General features: G+C 36.0%; 1 protein-coding gene across 2 annotated transcripts in view; it reads left to right on the top strand.

Moving 5' to 3' along the window:
- Positions 1-17588, top strand: part of LOC128993214 (DNA polymerase zeta catalytic subunit) — a 57419-nt gene that overhangs the window by 34934 nt on the left and 4897 nt on the right. For both annotated transcript variants that reach the window (XM_054416980.1, XM_054416979.1), the window contains exons 13-24: positions 662-1850; positions 3623-3805; positions 5480-5624; positions 6318-6466; positions 6787-6984; positions 9671-9789; positions 10056-10197; positions 10710-10840; positions 11391-11504; positions 12186-12357; positions 14652-14795; positions 15420-15668. In XM_054416980.1, coding sequence (XP_054272955.1) covers positions 662-1850; positions 3623-3805; positions 5480-5624; positions 6318-6466; positions 6787-6984; positions 9671-9789; positions 10056-10197; positions 10710-10840; positions 11391-11504; positions 12186-12357; positions 14652-14795; positions 15420-15668 — 2935 coding nt within the window. The remainder of the gene's footprint in view (positions 1-661; positions 1851-3622; positions 3806-5479; positions 5625-6317; positions 6467-6786; positions 6985-9670; positions 9790-10055; positions 10198-10709; positions 10841-11390; positions 11505-12185; positions 12358-14651; positions 14796-15419; positions 15669-17588) is intronic.

Raw genomic sequence — 17588 nt, 5'->3', positions numbered from 1 at the left:
ACTAGTCTTGCTTATGCTGAAGTACACCATGGACATATCGATATTTTGGATCCATTTTTCTTTGTTCGTTGATTTGGTAGTGGGGTCTCAAACAACATTACATATATCAATTCCTTTCATGTAGCTTAAATCTGCAGATTTCTCATAAAATAGTCACATTTTGACCTGCTTTTAATGGATAACACCTCATAAAACACTAATATTGTAACAATTGAAATATTTCTATTTGTGGAAGACCAACTTGAAAAAAACAACACAAGTCACTCTTTAAATTAAAACATTGACACAACCTAAATAATTTTTAATGCTCAAAACTTGAGAGAGAATTGAGTTGTCAAAATTAAAAAATTGGAAAATGATTTCGCATCACTAATCCTTTAAGGGGTTCCAGGATATCAGTAAAAAATAATGATGGTAAGATTTGAAAGATGAACAATATCAGCTTATAGACAGTTCGTAAAAAGTCAAAAGTGAGAAAATGATTCCACTTTTTTATTGAGCAATGTTCACCATGGGTTCAAGATGCATTAAAAACAGATAGATACACATAACAGAGAGATATTTTTCGTTCTGTGGCTATAAAAATCAAACAAGGAGTTTTTTTAACCCTAAAAGCAATATTAAAAGTTGAGAAATTCATTCGAACCCTTTTCTATTTCAGAGAGAAAACCAGATCTAAAAAGACGAACCTTGAGTCTAACGGTTCATTAATTGTATCCAGAAGCAAATATGTTGAAGTAAATACTCCTTTGACGGACAAAGGGACTAAAGTAAGAAAATCTCTTAACTTTCCTGTGCAAGAAGAAACGCATCGGGACATTCCTAGTGCTTCGGTGCCTAAAAGAAAGCAAATAACAGAACGTAAAATAAGTACGGATATATTTGAGGCTAGTAGTACTCCAGAAAGTCCTCCCGCACTGTCCAACCATAGCGAAACTTCATCTGACTTTTTTAGGTTATCAGGCATGACCAAAAGTAACACACCAGACTACGAGAGAGATGAGATGATAATCCCGCCCTCGCTAGATAACACAATTCTCACTCTCAATCTTTCTGAATGTGGTTCAGAAAACACAAGCCTCGAAGATATAGATGGAGATCCTCACTGTTTGGAAAACCTCACAATATTCACACCAGCCTTTTATGCACCATCACGATCAGAAGTGTTAGCTAAACTGAGAGATTACGGTTTACCTGAAGTAGTGAATGAAGAACCGTTCTACAGTGACCCAGGTGATGTTTCCAAAGCGTGCGAAGTCGGAAGCACTTTGTTAAAGCTGCAAAGCAAATCGGTTGTTCACATGGAAGAATTTGAAGGAACTTTTGGTTCTATCACCAAATGGAGGAAGGAATCATCGAAAATGTGTTACAAAGGTTCATCACCATCAAGATCTAATAGAGCGTTAATTATAACACCTTTGAAACCACCACCGTCACGAATGCAGGCAAAAGAGTGGTTGAAAACAAAAGTAGTAAAGAAAAACGTAGAAGTTCCAGAGGTTAGGAAAAGTGTGAAAATTACTTTACCTTCAAGTCCAGGGAACTCTGTTGACGGCGATGACGACACAGATAATAGCTTGACGATTTCTCAGTGTACACCGCTTTCTAAAACATCCGTCGATTCTGACTCAAGCAATGTTCAATCAGAAGCCACGCCTGAAGTAGTTTTGAGCAACACCTCTAAAACGAGTCCTTTGATGGCAAGCACACCTGTAAATAATCCGTCGACATCATCTGTGTCCAAAAGAAGATTTTCTCGGCCTTCCTCGGGATTTCGAAAATCCTTGCCATTAATCAAGGAAGAAAATCTGAATCTTGAAAAAAAACTTCACCATGATGTAAACTCTCAGGTAATCTATTTGTGTTTTATTAGTTTTGCTCACCATACTTCCAACATTGACACTGAGTCATCCATAAAAATCATAATGAACCGATTGATGTGTTAAATAATTTCGTTGAAATCTTTTTGGATTTGTTTTTGAGGGTACAATTTTTACCAATCAAATCACACTTTTTCTTAACCTTGTATATGCTCGACATAATATTTTTTCATTGAGTTTAGATACTAGTTTAGCCAGTAGAGGTCTTATTCTGTTGTAAACACTCAGTTTGATGTACATACTCTCGAGTGCACTAATGTTTTCTTAATCAATGAAAATTTTACAGTTTAAGCTTTTAGCAGTTTTTGAAATAATGATAAATAAATAGAAAACAACACTACTTAACAGTATCAAAACAAACCTATAATTTGTCTTAGCTGGGATGATATATATAGGGTATCCGGTAAGTAAACAGCAAACACCTGGTAAGGGTTCTATGGGTCAAAATAAAGAGGAATCAAGAATGACATCTTTCCCAAAAACTCTATGTTAACCAGATGTACGCCATTTAAAAAAAAATTCTTTATCTTTAAATTTTTCCTACCGATTTTTATGAACCTTGGTATTTAAGGTGAACGTTTTTGTGTCAGAAAAAAATGTTTGGTTGGTCTAATTTTAAATTTCAAAATAACGGCCACTTTAATTTTTTTAACCTAAATTACCAACAAATGTCCAATTTTATGAAGAAAAATCAAGAACACTTTTATACACTGGTAGCGATTGAAATTTCCTATCAAATGACACCAAGTTCAAAATGACCGTAAGACAAAATGAGCACCACCCTGAACAGCTTAGGTAGCCTAATTCTACCTTAATTTACAACTGAAATCGTCATATTTTAGCTATCTGTTACTTAATAATTTTGAACTTGGTGTGATTTGATAGGAAATTCTAACTAAATGCTAATGAAAAGTGTTCTTGAGTTCTTGACATTTTTTCACCAAGTTGGCTTATTTTTGGTAATTAAAGTTACAAAATTAAAGTGGCCGCCATTTTAAAATTTCAAATTGGATCAACTTAATATTTTTTTCTTACATAGGCTATATTTACTAAACATTTATACCTTGTTTCATAAAGATTGGTTAAAAGTTTAAAATGTTTATGTAAAAAATGGCGGATATCTGGTTAACGAAGCGTTTTTGGGAAAAATGTTAATCTTGATTTTCTCTTTATTTCGACCAATAGAACTCTTTCCTGGAGTTTGGCTTTTTACTCACAGAGCACTTTGTATATATAAAAGCGAGCATGTTAAATCTATGACATTACTAGCTGTTGTACCCGTGCTTTGCAACGGGAAGAGGACACAAAATGCAAAAAAGTTAATAGTACTGCACCCTGTTGGTAAACCTTATAACCTTTTACTGCTATTTAATATCATAGAACCAACTTGTGTAGTTGAAACAGCTGACAAAATTATTTTATTCCTTTTAAATATGATTACTCATAAGGTTAACATGGGAAACTCCAGGGCCACTGGGGAGGAGCCCGAAAGGACTTTTGAGATAAGAATGCGTCTACATGTTAATCGGGAATGTGAACTATCATCACACCAAATTTCAGCCCGATCCGACCAGTATTTTTTGCGTTTACTTGTCACAAACATATATACATACATCCATACATCCATACATCCAAACTTTCTCATTTATAATATTAGTAGGATATGCTACAAATTGTTGTTGGAAACATAAAACAGCTGATTTGATTTCTACCTTCTGTGACTTTCCGTTGCATATTTCTAGACAGCCTCAGTCTCAGTATCTGACAGTACTAAGCTGATGTCAGATTCAGGGATACAAAGGTTACTTTCAGGACACGTCAGTCCAGCGTCCATGAGTTGCCAGATAGATGCTGTGACTCCAGACAACTCTGGGAACTATCGACTGGAGTTGGAGAATCTACAGGATGTCAAACTAGTACAAGAAGTAAGTTGTAAATGTAAACTTGTAATTTAGTAATTTTAACATCCGAATGTTCGCCTTGGAGTGTCCAATCGAAATTGATCATTACTTATAAACCTTTATACAGGGTGGAAAAAAAGTCCTGCAACCGTTAAATACTAAAAAAAGTAATAAATATAGAGCTTTAAAACTTGGTACACAGTCACTGGGCATTAACATCATTTTAACAAATGATTCAGTGATACACTATCTCTTCAGGGGGACGGCCCACTTGGAGTCGGAAGAAAATTTTAAATGTAAGCATAGGTTGATTTTGTATAGGTTGATATGCACATCAAATTAAAGGTCTTTACTATCAATACAATGAATACATATGGACAACCGAGTCATAAATGACAGCCATTCAATGATTTCTTGATTCTGCCATTTTGAATCTTTGAACGGCTGCCATTTTATACTGTTGTTCTTTTGAGCTCAAATTTGTGGCATTATATTCTACTAATAAAGACCTTTAATTTTATGGCCAATGGATACGTTTATGAATTCCTTTTAACTTCTAGCGGGCATATAACATATACATATTCATGATCTTGTCCGAATATTCCTCTCTTGTATTTACCATGGTTTCATTGCAGAGTCCTTTAATCCATTCTTAAAATTACATGGCAATGACACCATGTTAAATATAAGAGAGGAATATTCGGACAAGATCACCTATCAGCCGTATTGCGATGTAGATAACAAAACTGGAAATGAGAACCACCAATCAGCTGATACCGTGACGTCACTCTCCCGTTTTCGTGTTCCTCAGTAGGCCTACAAACATAGACAAAAAGAATTAAATATAGACTGTCAGCCGTGCAGTGGTTACCATGGTTACCATAGGTTCTGGCGCACATTACTGGGAGCGCCGTTTAGCTACGGCCTACTCGCTACGTAATATGGCGCTCCCAGCCATGTGCGCCAGAACCTATGGTAACCGCAGCACAGCTGACGGTCTATATTTAATTCTTTTTGTCTATGCTACAAATGTCGTCCGGTCAAGGTTTATCAAATTGAGCTTACACTATGCAAACACGTGTAAATAGCAAGCTAAAACTGTCAATGTTCATTTCTATATGTGTGTGTGTTTCCTGTAAATAGTTGACAATCATCTCTCAATGTGATAAATTTTACATACAATAATGCTGCTGGAGATGAGCCGTGTATAGGCTCAAAACATGTACAGCGTGATTAATATCTACAATAATTGAAACCTTGTGGTATACGTAAGTAGATTATTATCCATAGTAAAAATATTTAAGGTGTCAAGGCTGGTCAATTTGAAATAAAACCAATATATGGTGAGACGATGAATACCACATTATGTTTATTATGTTTACCACTACATCAAGTGGCCAGAGCGCATCTGTAGTGGTTAAAACATAAAGGAAGTTTCACGATCTTTAGGGTAAAAATATTATAAATTTTGTTCATTCACTTTACAATACAATGTTAAAATGATTTTATTTTGTGTCCATGAACATAGAAATCAGCCCAATACTTGTGGAGGATAAGTGTGAACAAGAAAAGATCGTCCCATGAATAAAAGGCTATTACTAATTAGCTCTTGCCTTCTGACACTTGAATTGCTGCTTACCTTGTTCAGATTAAACCATATATCTTAAATGTGGATAACCAACAAGTGATTTTCCTCAGCACCAGTTTCTGACGATACTCAGCATGGAGCTGCATATTCACACTAGAGGAGAGTTGAAGCCTAATCCTGATCATGACGCTATATGCTGTGTCTTCTACAACATCACTAACGACTGTCCAGATACCTCGATAGCAAACATAACTGGTGTGTATATACTTTGGTATAATTAATTCAATGTGTTGCTAGCCTAGTGGTTGGTCTTGTGGTGCAAGAGACGGATCTGATACTTGGGGATATCACAAAGAAATTTAAGTGATTTGGACTGCTTTCTCTTAAAAGCGTTCATTCTCTGTTGATGGAGTGATTTGTAATTCAAAAATAATTGGCCCCAAGGTTTATATCGCTAAAGAAACATTTATAGTGCAATGGCATAGTGTAATCTGCCATGAGCTTCTTAAAACGTGTGTTTGGCCTGAAAGTTTGGATGAGTTTTTTTTATCATTATTGAAAACTTAACAATACCACCATCTTATCACTATACATTCACTAAGAAATCCGGCAATTGTTTGAGAGTGATTTGATCAGGAAACTTTTACAAACACCTTAAAATTTGCTAAATCTTAGTATTTGATCACTTCTTGTGAATGTATGTCTCTTGGGGAGGGGAGAACCGAGCTCTGTAGGCTCTAGATAATTCAGGGTTGCAATCAGAGTTAGATATTCACACATCCCAATTGGTTCACATCCTCAGAACACACATTTCTTTGAAAAACTTACTTATCATTCAAATCTACTTTAAACTAAAACACATTTGACTTAAACTTAAAAAATTTGCTTCCACACAACTAAATTGTGGTTATTTGTTAATAGTGTTATATTTTTTTTATGTTTCTTTAGGTGTTATTTATGTCAAAGACAATGGTAAAGAGGAGAAGATGCCCCAGTTTCGATGTCAGCTTCATGCTGTAGCCGATGAACCTTCACTGATTGCAGCTTTTGTAGCTCTTGTCAGGAAATGGGATCCTGATATATTTGTCGGCTATGAGGTGAGGAGTAGAGTTTGATTGTAGGTATTTATATCATACTAGAAATAAGCAACAAAGCAAAAGCAACTATGGTATTTATTTTAAGATTTCAGATTATGAATTCTCTCTCTACAACTTTCATCCCACTTTTAATGTCTATTAACATGCCACTATGCCTTTACTGTCAGAACTGACTTTGAATCCTGATATTGACATTGATTCTAACAAAATGCATGGTCTTTCAGCTATATTTTATGTAAATAAACTATACAAAAAATGTGAAAACAAAATAATCTTTGAGTTCAAAATATTCCAACGCTAACAAACTTCCTTGTTACCAGATAGAGCTGTTATCTTGGGGCTACCTACTGCAGCGAGCCTACGTCCTCAACCTGAATCTTGTGGTCGAGCTGTCGAGGGTAAGTCGACCATTTGAGGGGCGCGCAGAGAGTGAGGCGAAGCAAGTGAGCGATGATGACTCAGAGATACGCCTGACAGGACGTATCGTACTCAACTTGTGGCGATTCTTGAGACATGAGGTCAGTAATGTATAGCTAATAATATAAAACAATATTTTTAATGACAGTTAATGAGTTTAAGCTTTGCATGTGCATGGAACTAGATACTCAATTCCCATGTTAAAGTTTTTGTCAGTTTTAAAATTAAAGGAACCTGCGAGTTGTATCACCAATAGTGCTGTTGTCGGGTCGCCGGAATTTTATCCCCCTGGAATTTTACCCCCTGGGCAAAGCTGACGTCACTATGACGTAGTAACCTGAGCGCTCAAAATTTGTTCGCGGGCGGAATTTTACCCCCGCGGATTTGGAAGTCTAATGAAAATAGACAGAGCCTGATTAATTAGATTAGCAATAAAAACCAGAATTTCACCCCCTGTCCATATAACTAACGTTTAGACAACTGAAGATGTACGGGCCGAATATTTCCCCCAGATTTTTACCCCTGGAATTTTACCCCCGGATGTTTACCCCCCGGAGTTTTACCCCCGGATTTTTACCCCCCCCGGAATTTTACCCCCTGGCTGGGTATAGAAATTCTTAAGAATGATTGATTTTCCTTTTTCTGTTTTTATTTAATTGCAAACATGTTATTATTAAGTAGCCTTTTTTTGTAATCACTTCTAAGTAAACAGAATTCGCTGCTTAATTTTGATGTTCGGGATTTGCGTCTGGGGCCAACTGTTGGTTAATAAGTATGTAAAATAAACTGAGTAGCTTATTTAAATGATAATTGGTTGATTATTCCTTTGTAAAGAAACAATAAGGCATATTTTGTTATTGTTACAATACAAACAAAAAACATTATTTACCACGTTTGTATAATAAATCGTTAAAGAAATCTTCGAATCAATTACCATTCTGATGTTTGTTTACACGTCATATTAACCAACAGTTAGCTTCAAAGATCGAATCCTGATACTCGAATCTCAAAATTAAAATTAAAAACCTGTTTGATTAGTTGATGTTATAAATAAATTAAGATAGGCTACTTAATAATAAAATGTTTACTATTAAATTAAAACTGAATTAAGATAATTAGGCCTTCTTACTAATTTATATATCTGGCCAGGGGGTAAAATTCCGGGTGTAAAAATCCGGGGGTAAAAATCCCAGCTGTACATTTTGAGCTGACCTCATGAGGGGGTAAAAGTCCGGCGGTAAAATTCCGGCCCGTACACACTAGGTTTTATAATTTGATGTGTTCTGATTAAATTCACAACCGTGAAAAGATACGTTTAATTCCGCGTTTAATCCATCAAACTGTTGTCGCGAAACTCAAAAGTTCGCGGCCGGAATTATTACCCCCTGGTTTGTGACGTCACGTTCGCCCAGGGGGTAAAATTCCAGGGGGATAAAAATCCGCTACCCCCTGTTGTCAATTAATGATTTTTGTTGAATAAGTAAAATTTTTAACAAAGCCAAACTAAATATTACAAAAACTAAGAAAGGAAATTTAACTGTGTATACTGCAGCACACTTAGTGAATGTCTCAATTAACTTTCAGTATGTTCTCTTGGTATACACGATTGGTTACAGCTGATCCATATATATATGAGATGTCTACTTCAGGGTCCAAAAGTCAATGGAATTATTACCCCCTGGTTTGTGACGTCACGTTCGCCCAGGGGGTAAAATTCCAGGGGGATAAAAATCCGCTACCCCCTGTTGTCAATTAATGATTTTTGTTGAATAAGTAAAATTTTTAACAAAGCCAAACTAAATATTACAAAAACTAAGAAAGGAAATTTAACTGTGTATACTGCAGCACACTTAGTGAATGTCTCAATTAACTTTCAGTATGTTCTCTTGGTATACACGATTGGTTACAGCTGATCCATATATATATGCGATGTCTACTTCAGGGTCCAAAAGTCAATGGAATTATTACCCCCTGGTTTGTGACGTCACGTTCGCCCAGGGGGTAAAATTCCAGGGGGATAAAAATCCGCTACCCCCTTTTGTCAATTAATGATTTTTGTTGAATAAGTAAAATTTTTAACAAAGTCAAACTAAATATTACAAAAACTAAGAAAGGAAATTTAACTGTGTATACTGCAGCACACTTAGTGAATGTCTCAATTAACTTTCAGTATGTTCTCTTGGTATACACGATTGGTTAAAGCTGATCCATATATATATGAGATGTCTACTTCAGGGTCCAAAAGTCAATGGCTTAAGTTTTGGAAAGAAAAAGTACTTTTGTCACAGTAGTTTGTGGGACCAGCTATCTATAACATTTTTAAATCTGAGCTGAAATTTCAATAAAATCTAGATAACCCAGACCTATAGCCATACGCACATAGGACATAGGCCAATTCATTTCCTAAGATTTACATTGCTGACGACCAAAACCTTAAGGCAAAGCTTTTGAAAGTAAATATTGATTGGTCTTCTTAGAAATCCCCCCCCCTAAAAAAATCTAAAAAAACAATGTTTACATTTTGTAAACATTTTTTACTTTACTTTGTTTACATTTTGTGAAAGTTACTAATGCTTTTGTAAGCCACAGCTGACTCGATTCATCAAAGAGAATTGTTCCAAAACTTCTTAGGATAGTTAGTTGAGTTTTGTTTATTTATCAGCAGTGAAGTTGCATCTGTTTTCTAAAGTAAATTTAAACAACCACCTTATTTTATTTTCCCTCCTCACCTTATTGTGAACAACTGGTTTAGCAACTCATTTAATTCCATCATTGTACAATTTCCAGGTTGCTCTTCAGAGTTACACATTTGAAAATATGATGTATCATGTGCTTCATCAGAGAGTTCCTTTGTTCTCCTTTGGTACCCTCGCCTCGTGGTGGGCTCACAGGACCAAACTCTACAGGTCAGTTATTCAACAACAAATCACCAAGAAATATTACAGTAAACTCCCGCTGATTTGGAGTTTTGAGTAGAAATTTGCCTTAAAATTAGCAAAGTTTAGGTTTTGAGATTTGATCAGTGCGTTTCATAGATCAACTTTGCACATTCAATGTAAAGAAACCACTTGATGGATTGTTCCCTCAATGCTATGGCATATGCTGGACCTTGAACCTGGTATTGTAAGATATTGATATTGTTCTACCAATATCTGTTCACTATTCTTTGCAGGTGGTTGGTGTTGGACCACTACATCACGCGAGTGGAGGGGACAGCGAAACTGATGCGACACGTGGACCTTGTTGGCCGAACTAGTGAGTTTGCTCGACTGTTTGGAATCCAGTTTTACGAAGTTCTTTCACGAGGCTCTCAGGTTTGTACTGATTTGTTTCACTATTAGTGGCTTGTATTGCTTAGTTTTAGTTGTTTATTGCTTTAACAAAGTCTAATAGACCAATTTAATTAATAGTATTATTAGGGCAAGAGTAATCCAAAACGTCAATATTAGGTGGAAAATAGCATTGTAGTGCCACGAGACACTTTTCCCTATCAAATAAACTCTACAAAATGAAATGTTCAAAGGCAACTTATTCAAAAGAAATCTGACAACCTCACAAAGGTCAGGATTAACCCAGGATATAGACTGTAGTGTGTGAGGTTAGGCACTGGTATATCAACACCACACAAGCTAGTCTAGAGATATAGTGCAGGGCTTTGTCTCCAAGGTCCCTTGTTCAAATCATACTAATCAGTAACCACCAGCTTTATCTATGTGATAATGCAGGGATCCTCTTGGACTAGCTTCAAGTAATGTGTAGAACGATTCCAAGCTGAAAATTAGCACCCTGGATTAGGTTGTAAAGGAAGGATATTTTGTTGTTACAGTTCAGGGTAGAGTCTATGATGCTCCGACTTGTCAAGCCGTTAAACTACGTGGCCGTCAGTCCAAGTGTGCAACAGAGAGCAAGGATGAGGGCTCCGGAGAGTCTACCTCTCATAATGGAACCTCAGTCTAGGTATGTCTCAATGGTCTAGTGGTTAGAGCACGGGACTTCTGTCTTGAATGCAAAGGGTTCAATTACTGCCAGTCACAATTGGCTTGCTATGTGATAATGTCATGTTCTTGTGCAAAGACAACGGTAATTTGTAAATCAAATTAACTAGAAAACATCAAATATAGGGCTCAAGAACTGTTTGCAGGTTTTCTGCTACACGGGTGTTAACATTTTACAATATTTTACAAGTCGACTGTTTGTAAAAAAAAAAATAGTAACGGCAAACAAACTAAATATTTGACTTTTTCACTTAAATACTTCGGATTTTCTTAAGAATAAGATTATTCATTTGAAATATTTAATATATGTATTGTAACATGTTTCATTTTGTCTAGTTAGCTATATTGTATTTATTAACTGACTATGCTCTAATTTTAGCTGTTTTATGTCAATAATTTGTTAAAATTCAAAAGTTTGGCTTGCTAAATCAATAGTTTTAGAGATACTTTCAATTTTGTGCGCAGTTTTCAAGTTGAGCAGTTATCAATGATTTGTACACTTCCACTTGCAGATTTTACACAGATCCAGTTATAGTTCTGGACTTCCAAAGCTTGTATCCCTCGATCATCATTGCATACAACTACTGCTACTCAACTTGCCTGGGCAGAGTGGAACATCTAGGACGGTGAGAGATAATCTTATGCAGCAGCTTACATTTAACTCCTTAAAATGTGTTCTATAAAAAATTTCACGCCCCCTCTTTATAATTATCTTAAATTAACTTATAAATATTTTATTTCTACCCTATTTGTTTTGTTGGCCCCTTATTGTGTTGGTTTAAAGGGGCAGGTGGTATGTTCAATCAGGAGTTGCCTTAGTAAATTTGTATGAATTTAAATGTCTTTATATCACATGACCATATGTAAATCTCAATTGTTGCATTCATTCATCGCGAATCACCTCATGTATCAAAACCCTCGATTTTTCATTTCTTATATTTCACTACACCCGCACATTTTTTCATCTTGGCATGTATGTTAAGGTAGAAGAGAAACATGCTAAATAATTGGAATATTTTAGTGGAAATCCAGCTAGGCAAATGGAATTCGCTTAGTGTGCAGGTTTGCTGTGACAGGTTATTTTTTTTTCTTTTTCACACAACTGATCAAGGATTCAACCAATATAGAGTTTTACAAAACTAGTTAGTACAATTAAGTGTTGTTTCTATTCTATAACAATTGTGGAAGTGTAACGTTTCCTACAGTTGATCGAAATTATCTTAATATTTCCTAGTTGAGGGATAGTAGTGCCCAAATCATAAACATACTACTATCATAATATCACAGCTTTACAACTTCTGCTGCAGATCTGAGCTGTTTGAGTTTGGCTGTACCCAGCTGCGTGTGCCGGTCAGAGAGCTGTTGAGACTAAAGGGCAGTTTGAACTTCTCCCCGTGCGGAGTGGCGTTCATCAACCAGTCCGTAGTGAGAGGAGTAATGCCTCGTATGTTGCAGGAGATTCTCAACACCAGGCTAATGGTTAGCTGTTACATTGTCATTAGTATAAGGCGCATTCTTGCGCTACTTTGATCAATAAATCTCTTCTGTGCTTCAAAACATCATTAGTGTCATTCAAAGCTACTCATCTATGTGACTGAATAGTGAATTTCATTCAGTAAACGTATAGTGGTTTATGTTACCTTGTTACTGTGCAAAACGATCCTTTGTAGTTTGTGATGACTACAGTTGTTTTGTGCTTTGGATGGAGCACATCATCAGGTCTGAATAATGTCAAGTAGTCATTGAATATTCCTCATGGTGTAGTTTGTGAAAAGTTCAATACTATATAAATAACATGGACATGACACATAGCACAAAAACACAAAACAAAACATTTAGCAATGGTCAACCAGACGGTAAAAAAACACGTGGTACGGCAGCGGTTGAGGACAAGTCACGACTGTCACGGGTCGTCAGCGTCGACTCCCGCCCCTGCTCAACGACATGTGACAGTCACGACTTACCCTCAACCGATGTCGTACCACGTGTTGCATTACTGTTGACTAGGGGTCTGCGGTGCACCGAAAAAGTCGGTACGGTACGGTACAAGCTTAATTACCGTCATCGGTTCGGTACAGCATTTTACACGGTACAAATTCGGTTCGGTACAGCCTATTATGATAATAAATTACTTTCAGTCAATGACCGCACATAAAAGTCTTATCAGATGTTTGTTTACGATCTTCATAATTTATTACTGGGGTGATGATGCAATAAAAAACCCATTAGCAGTCCCAAATCCATTAACATTTTATCACGCTTCCAAGAACTGTTGAGTTTTATCACTTTTATATCTTTACGACTTTCACCAATTCTATTTTATCATAAAAATAATAGTTTTATGATGACTGTTAAATGTTATCTCTAACTCAGTCAGTATTTTCGTGAATATTCAATTTGCCGCTGGCATTGCCTACTGCCATAAAACTGTTAGGTGCTACATATTAAACTTGTAACCAATCTAATCTACAATCTTATTTATAAGTTAAAATATTTGTTATAAATATTTTATCTTTCTATTGAGAAACCACAAGCATATTTGTTGTTTGCATAATTTTTTTTCATTGTTATGCAAGCCTACTCGGTCTCAAATTATGTCATTGCATGTTCTGTATCTTGTCTTACATTGTTAGATGTGGCTGTTTAAGGCTTAAAAATGTTTTTTAGTTTCCTAATTACGCGCTACCCATATAAAATAATGTTAATTTTTTTTTACTTTTTGATTTTTTAATGTTGTAATATTGTTTATAATCAAAAGTTGACACCCACTATGTGTGCCAGAATTTCAACCGTTTTGCCGTATCTCAAGCCGTTTTCGAGATATAAGCGTTTTTAGACAGTTTACGGACTTAGACGATTTTTCATGGTAACTTTTATTTGTAGCCTACCCATATAAAATAATGTTAATTTTTTTTTTTACTTTTTGATTTTTTAATGTTGTAATATTGTTTATAATCAAAAGTTGACACCCACTATATGTGCCAGAATTTCAACCGTTTTGCCGTATCTCAAGCCGTTTTCGAGATATAAGCGTTTTTAGACAGTTTACGGACTTAGACGATTTTTCATGGTAACTTTTATTTGTAGCCTACCCATATAAAATAATGTTAAATTTTTTTTTACTTTTGATTTTTTAATGTTGTAATATTGTTTATAATCAAAAGTTGACACCCACTATGTGTGCCAGAATTTCAACCGTTTTGCCGTATCTCAAGCCGTTTTCGAGATATAAGCGTTTTTAAACAGTTTTACGGACACTGCCCCAAGAGCCAAGTTCGCGGTCACGGGACTGGGGAATCCCCAGGTGGTGACGTCAACGGCGAGTCTATATATAGAAGTGGCATAGTAATGTCAATGTATTATAGTTAAAAATAATGGTTTTAATACAGTTCTGAGAAGAAAACGCAAAAATACGGGTAGCCGCGTACCGTACCGATTATGTACCGAGAACCGAGGTACAAAATATTGTACCGTACCGAACCGTACCGACCTTAAATTTTCTGTACCGCAGACCCCTACTGTTGACCAGTGCTAAATGTTCCGTTGCATTTATTTGTGTTATGTGTCGTGTTATTTACATATACTATCAAACTCTTGAGGAACTCCACCACGAGGAATATTTAATGAATACTTGACGAAACAGCTGTAGTCATAACAAACTAGAAAGGATCGTTTTGGGCAGTATCAAGGTAACATAAAGCACTATACATTAATTTGGACAGTTCAGTGGCCATTCCATCATTCATTTAGTAAACTTTTAATATGTTTTACAGGTTAAACAGTCAATGAAAGAAAACAAAGAGAACAAGACGCTACAGAGAGTGCTGCACAATCGCCAGCTGGGTCTAAAGTTGATTGCCAACGTAACGTATGGATACACGGCTGCAAACTTCTCTGGGAGGATGCCTTGCATTGAGGTTGGTACTTAATTAACAACCCAAGGAAAATGATACAGTAAAGTGATCTGGATAACTGTGTAGATCTTGAGTCACAGCCAACAGTCTTTAGAGTGTAAACTGTAGCTACCACACTGTTTTAATGCTTCATAACACATCCACTCTCTGATTCATAAACTTGTGATCACTAGGTTGTACTGTACTTAATAATTTGGAGAACTCTCTTCTTGATGGCCTGGTGACAATTTAAACAGGCTATGAATCAAGCTGCTCACATTACCGTACATACAGTATCTTGGGGAAGAGTTTCTGCAGACAAGAGTGTGTTAATTGAGGTTAACGGAATCTTTCAACTTTTAATTTGTCCGTCCACATGGGCCTCAGTGGCCAATACGGGAATGTGTATGAAGCAAAACAAAGGGTGAGCTACTACAGCACAAGAATAAATTGTACTGATAAATTTTAAATGGTAGCACTAAGACGCTATCATGACATCACTGACTTGGGTTTCACAGTCAGTTGCACTACCGACTCACATGAATTGTTTGCATTTCATTGTATATATATTCAGAGGAATTTATAAAATTACGAGTATTTAATACATTGTGTAAAATATCGAGTCATTTAAACATTTGCACTTTGTAGTTGGGAGACAGTGTGGTGAGCAAAGCGAGAGAAACGTTGGAGAGAGCCATCAGTCTAGTCAGCAACAACAATCAGTGGGGAGCACGAGTCATTTACGGCGATACAGACTCCATGTTTGTGCTGGTGCCCGGCAAGTCTCGACAGGAAGCTTTCCGAATCGGCGCGGAGATTGCTGAAGCTGTGACAAACGACAACCCTCAACCTGTCAAACTCAAGTTGGAGAAGGTTTATCAACCTTGCTTGCTACAGGTAAAGATAACCTTGATAGGAAAACTTGATGAATGATAAATTTCTTTTTAGATTTAGGCCTACTGATGAAGTTGACTTATCATTTCATTTATCTATTTAGGTGTAACCGAAGTAGTGCATAGTGCATCAAAATAAATAAAAATATTCTTTACGATTTTGCGTATGATAAATGAAGGTGTTTTTACTTAAGTTTATATAATAAAGGGGAAACAAGTGGCTAATTAAACAGGGTCTTTTTTTAGAAAGTGAGAAAGACTTCCTTCAGATAACCTTCCTTAGAAAAATGTCCAGAAGCCCAAATGTAATAAAAAAGACTGTGTCTTATTTTGTTGATTATAGAAATACTTTTGAGTAGATTAATGAAAAATGTTTCTTCCTTTTTTTTCAAACTACACTCTGAAAAGGACCTACACTAGGACAAAATACCTTGCAGTTAATTAGTGTAAAATAATTTAAGTAAATATTTATATTGTATTCAAATAACTATAACTAGTGTACCTGTTGCTCGAATTCAAGCAATTGCTAAGTATTACAGGCGTTATTTTAAAACGAATAAGAGTCATAATTTCTGATGACTTTAAAATATTCAACTAAAAAATTATGGAAACACTCAAGATGTACATAACAGATTGATATAATCAACATTTATTGTAAATAGTGTTTTCTACAAATAGCCTTACTCATAGCCGCATTAGGTTTCCAGACACATTATGTGTCCAAAAGCCTAACAGCACGACTCCCTTCCCCATACCGCCCTCAGCGATAGGGATCATTGAGATTCGCTATAACCTTTTCCTCTCCCCTTCAAGTGCAAGTTTTCATTCCTTTTCTTTCTTAAGTTTTTGTTTGTTTCTTTTTTTAAATTTTAACCCCTGTATGTATCCCTGGTTTTTTCTATTTCCCTAACTACTTTTCTAAACATCTAAATTGTTTCCTTGTCACTCATCATGTTTTATTTTCTCATCTCTAGACCTCTCTTATCCAAGACTTATTCCTGTTCTCTCCTATTTGTCTCCTGAAGTGAACAATTTATAAATACGTGACTCGTGGTTTTTATTTCTCCACATCTACATACTTCCTCTTCCACTATGTGCAATCTTCACAAATTCACCTTGAAATTTCCCATGTCCTGTGACAAACTGTGTTTCATAATGGCCCATCTCCCAATCATGTTCCAGTCTGTTTCTGATGTTAGGTATATATCCGAACGTTTACCTTTAAAACATTAACATAAAACACTCTGCTCCCAACGCATTTGCCACTCATTTAATATCTCCTCTTTTCAGTTTCCGATGTACTCCTACCCGCCTCCCTTGTCTTCCAAAATCAACAGCTTATGCAACGACTATCCAACAGTCCTAAATTGAATGTGAAATCTTCAGGCGGCTGTTGGAGAGGACACTTAAACCCACGGAAAGGTTAAACACGGAAGGGTGCTTGCTGTATTCGGCTATCAACGACAATAGTATTATTTGTATTTCGTTCGCGTCTACCAGTTAAAGTTCGTCGGCCTCCTCCTATTGGCCGTCCTGGTCAACGTCTTATAGTCTCTATTATGTTGAACGTTTTTTTTGTTAGGCTATGTTTTGATTTTGTGCAAAATTTGAGTATAACCAGCTGTTTCAAATATTAGTGTCAATTTCAAAGTATTCATCTGTTTAAATGTAAACAAACATTTTCTCCCTAAGAATAACATGGGAACTTTGAAGGCCACTGGGGCAGAGCCCTGATGGAATTCCAAAGTTTTTTTGTTTGATGGCAAAACTACATGCTAAGACCTTTCTAACGACATCTTGGTCATGGTGATTGGTAGCACCACCACTCCAAAACAATTATGACAAAAATATGCCTAGCGTATTAAATATAAAAATAACTAGTGCACCTCTTGCTTGAATTCGAGCAATTGCAAAGTATTACAGG

This window comes from Macrosteles quadrilineatus, unplaced genomic scaffold (assembly GCF_028750875.1).
Source record: "Macrosteles quadrilineatus isolate MER2022 unplaced genomic scaffold, UCM_ALF_1.0 Scaffold_4__1_contigs__length_99947679, whole genome shotgun sequence".
Lineage (NCBI taxonomy): Eukaryota > Metazoa > Arthropoda > Insecta > Hemiptera > Cicadellidae > Macrosteles > Macrosteles quadrilineatus.
The sequence above is the reverse complement of the archived record's forward strand: the minus strand, read 5'-3'. Positions and strand labels throughout refer to the sequence as shown.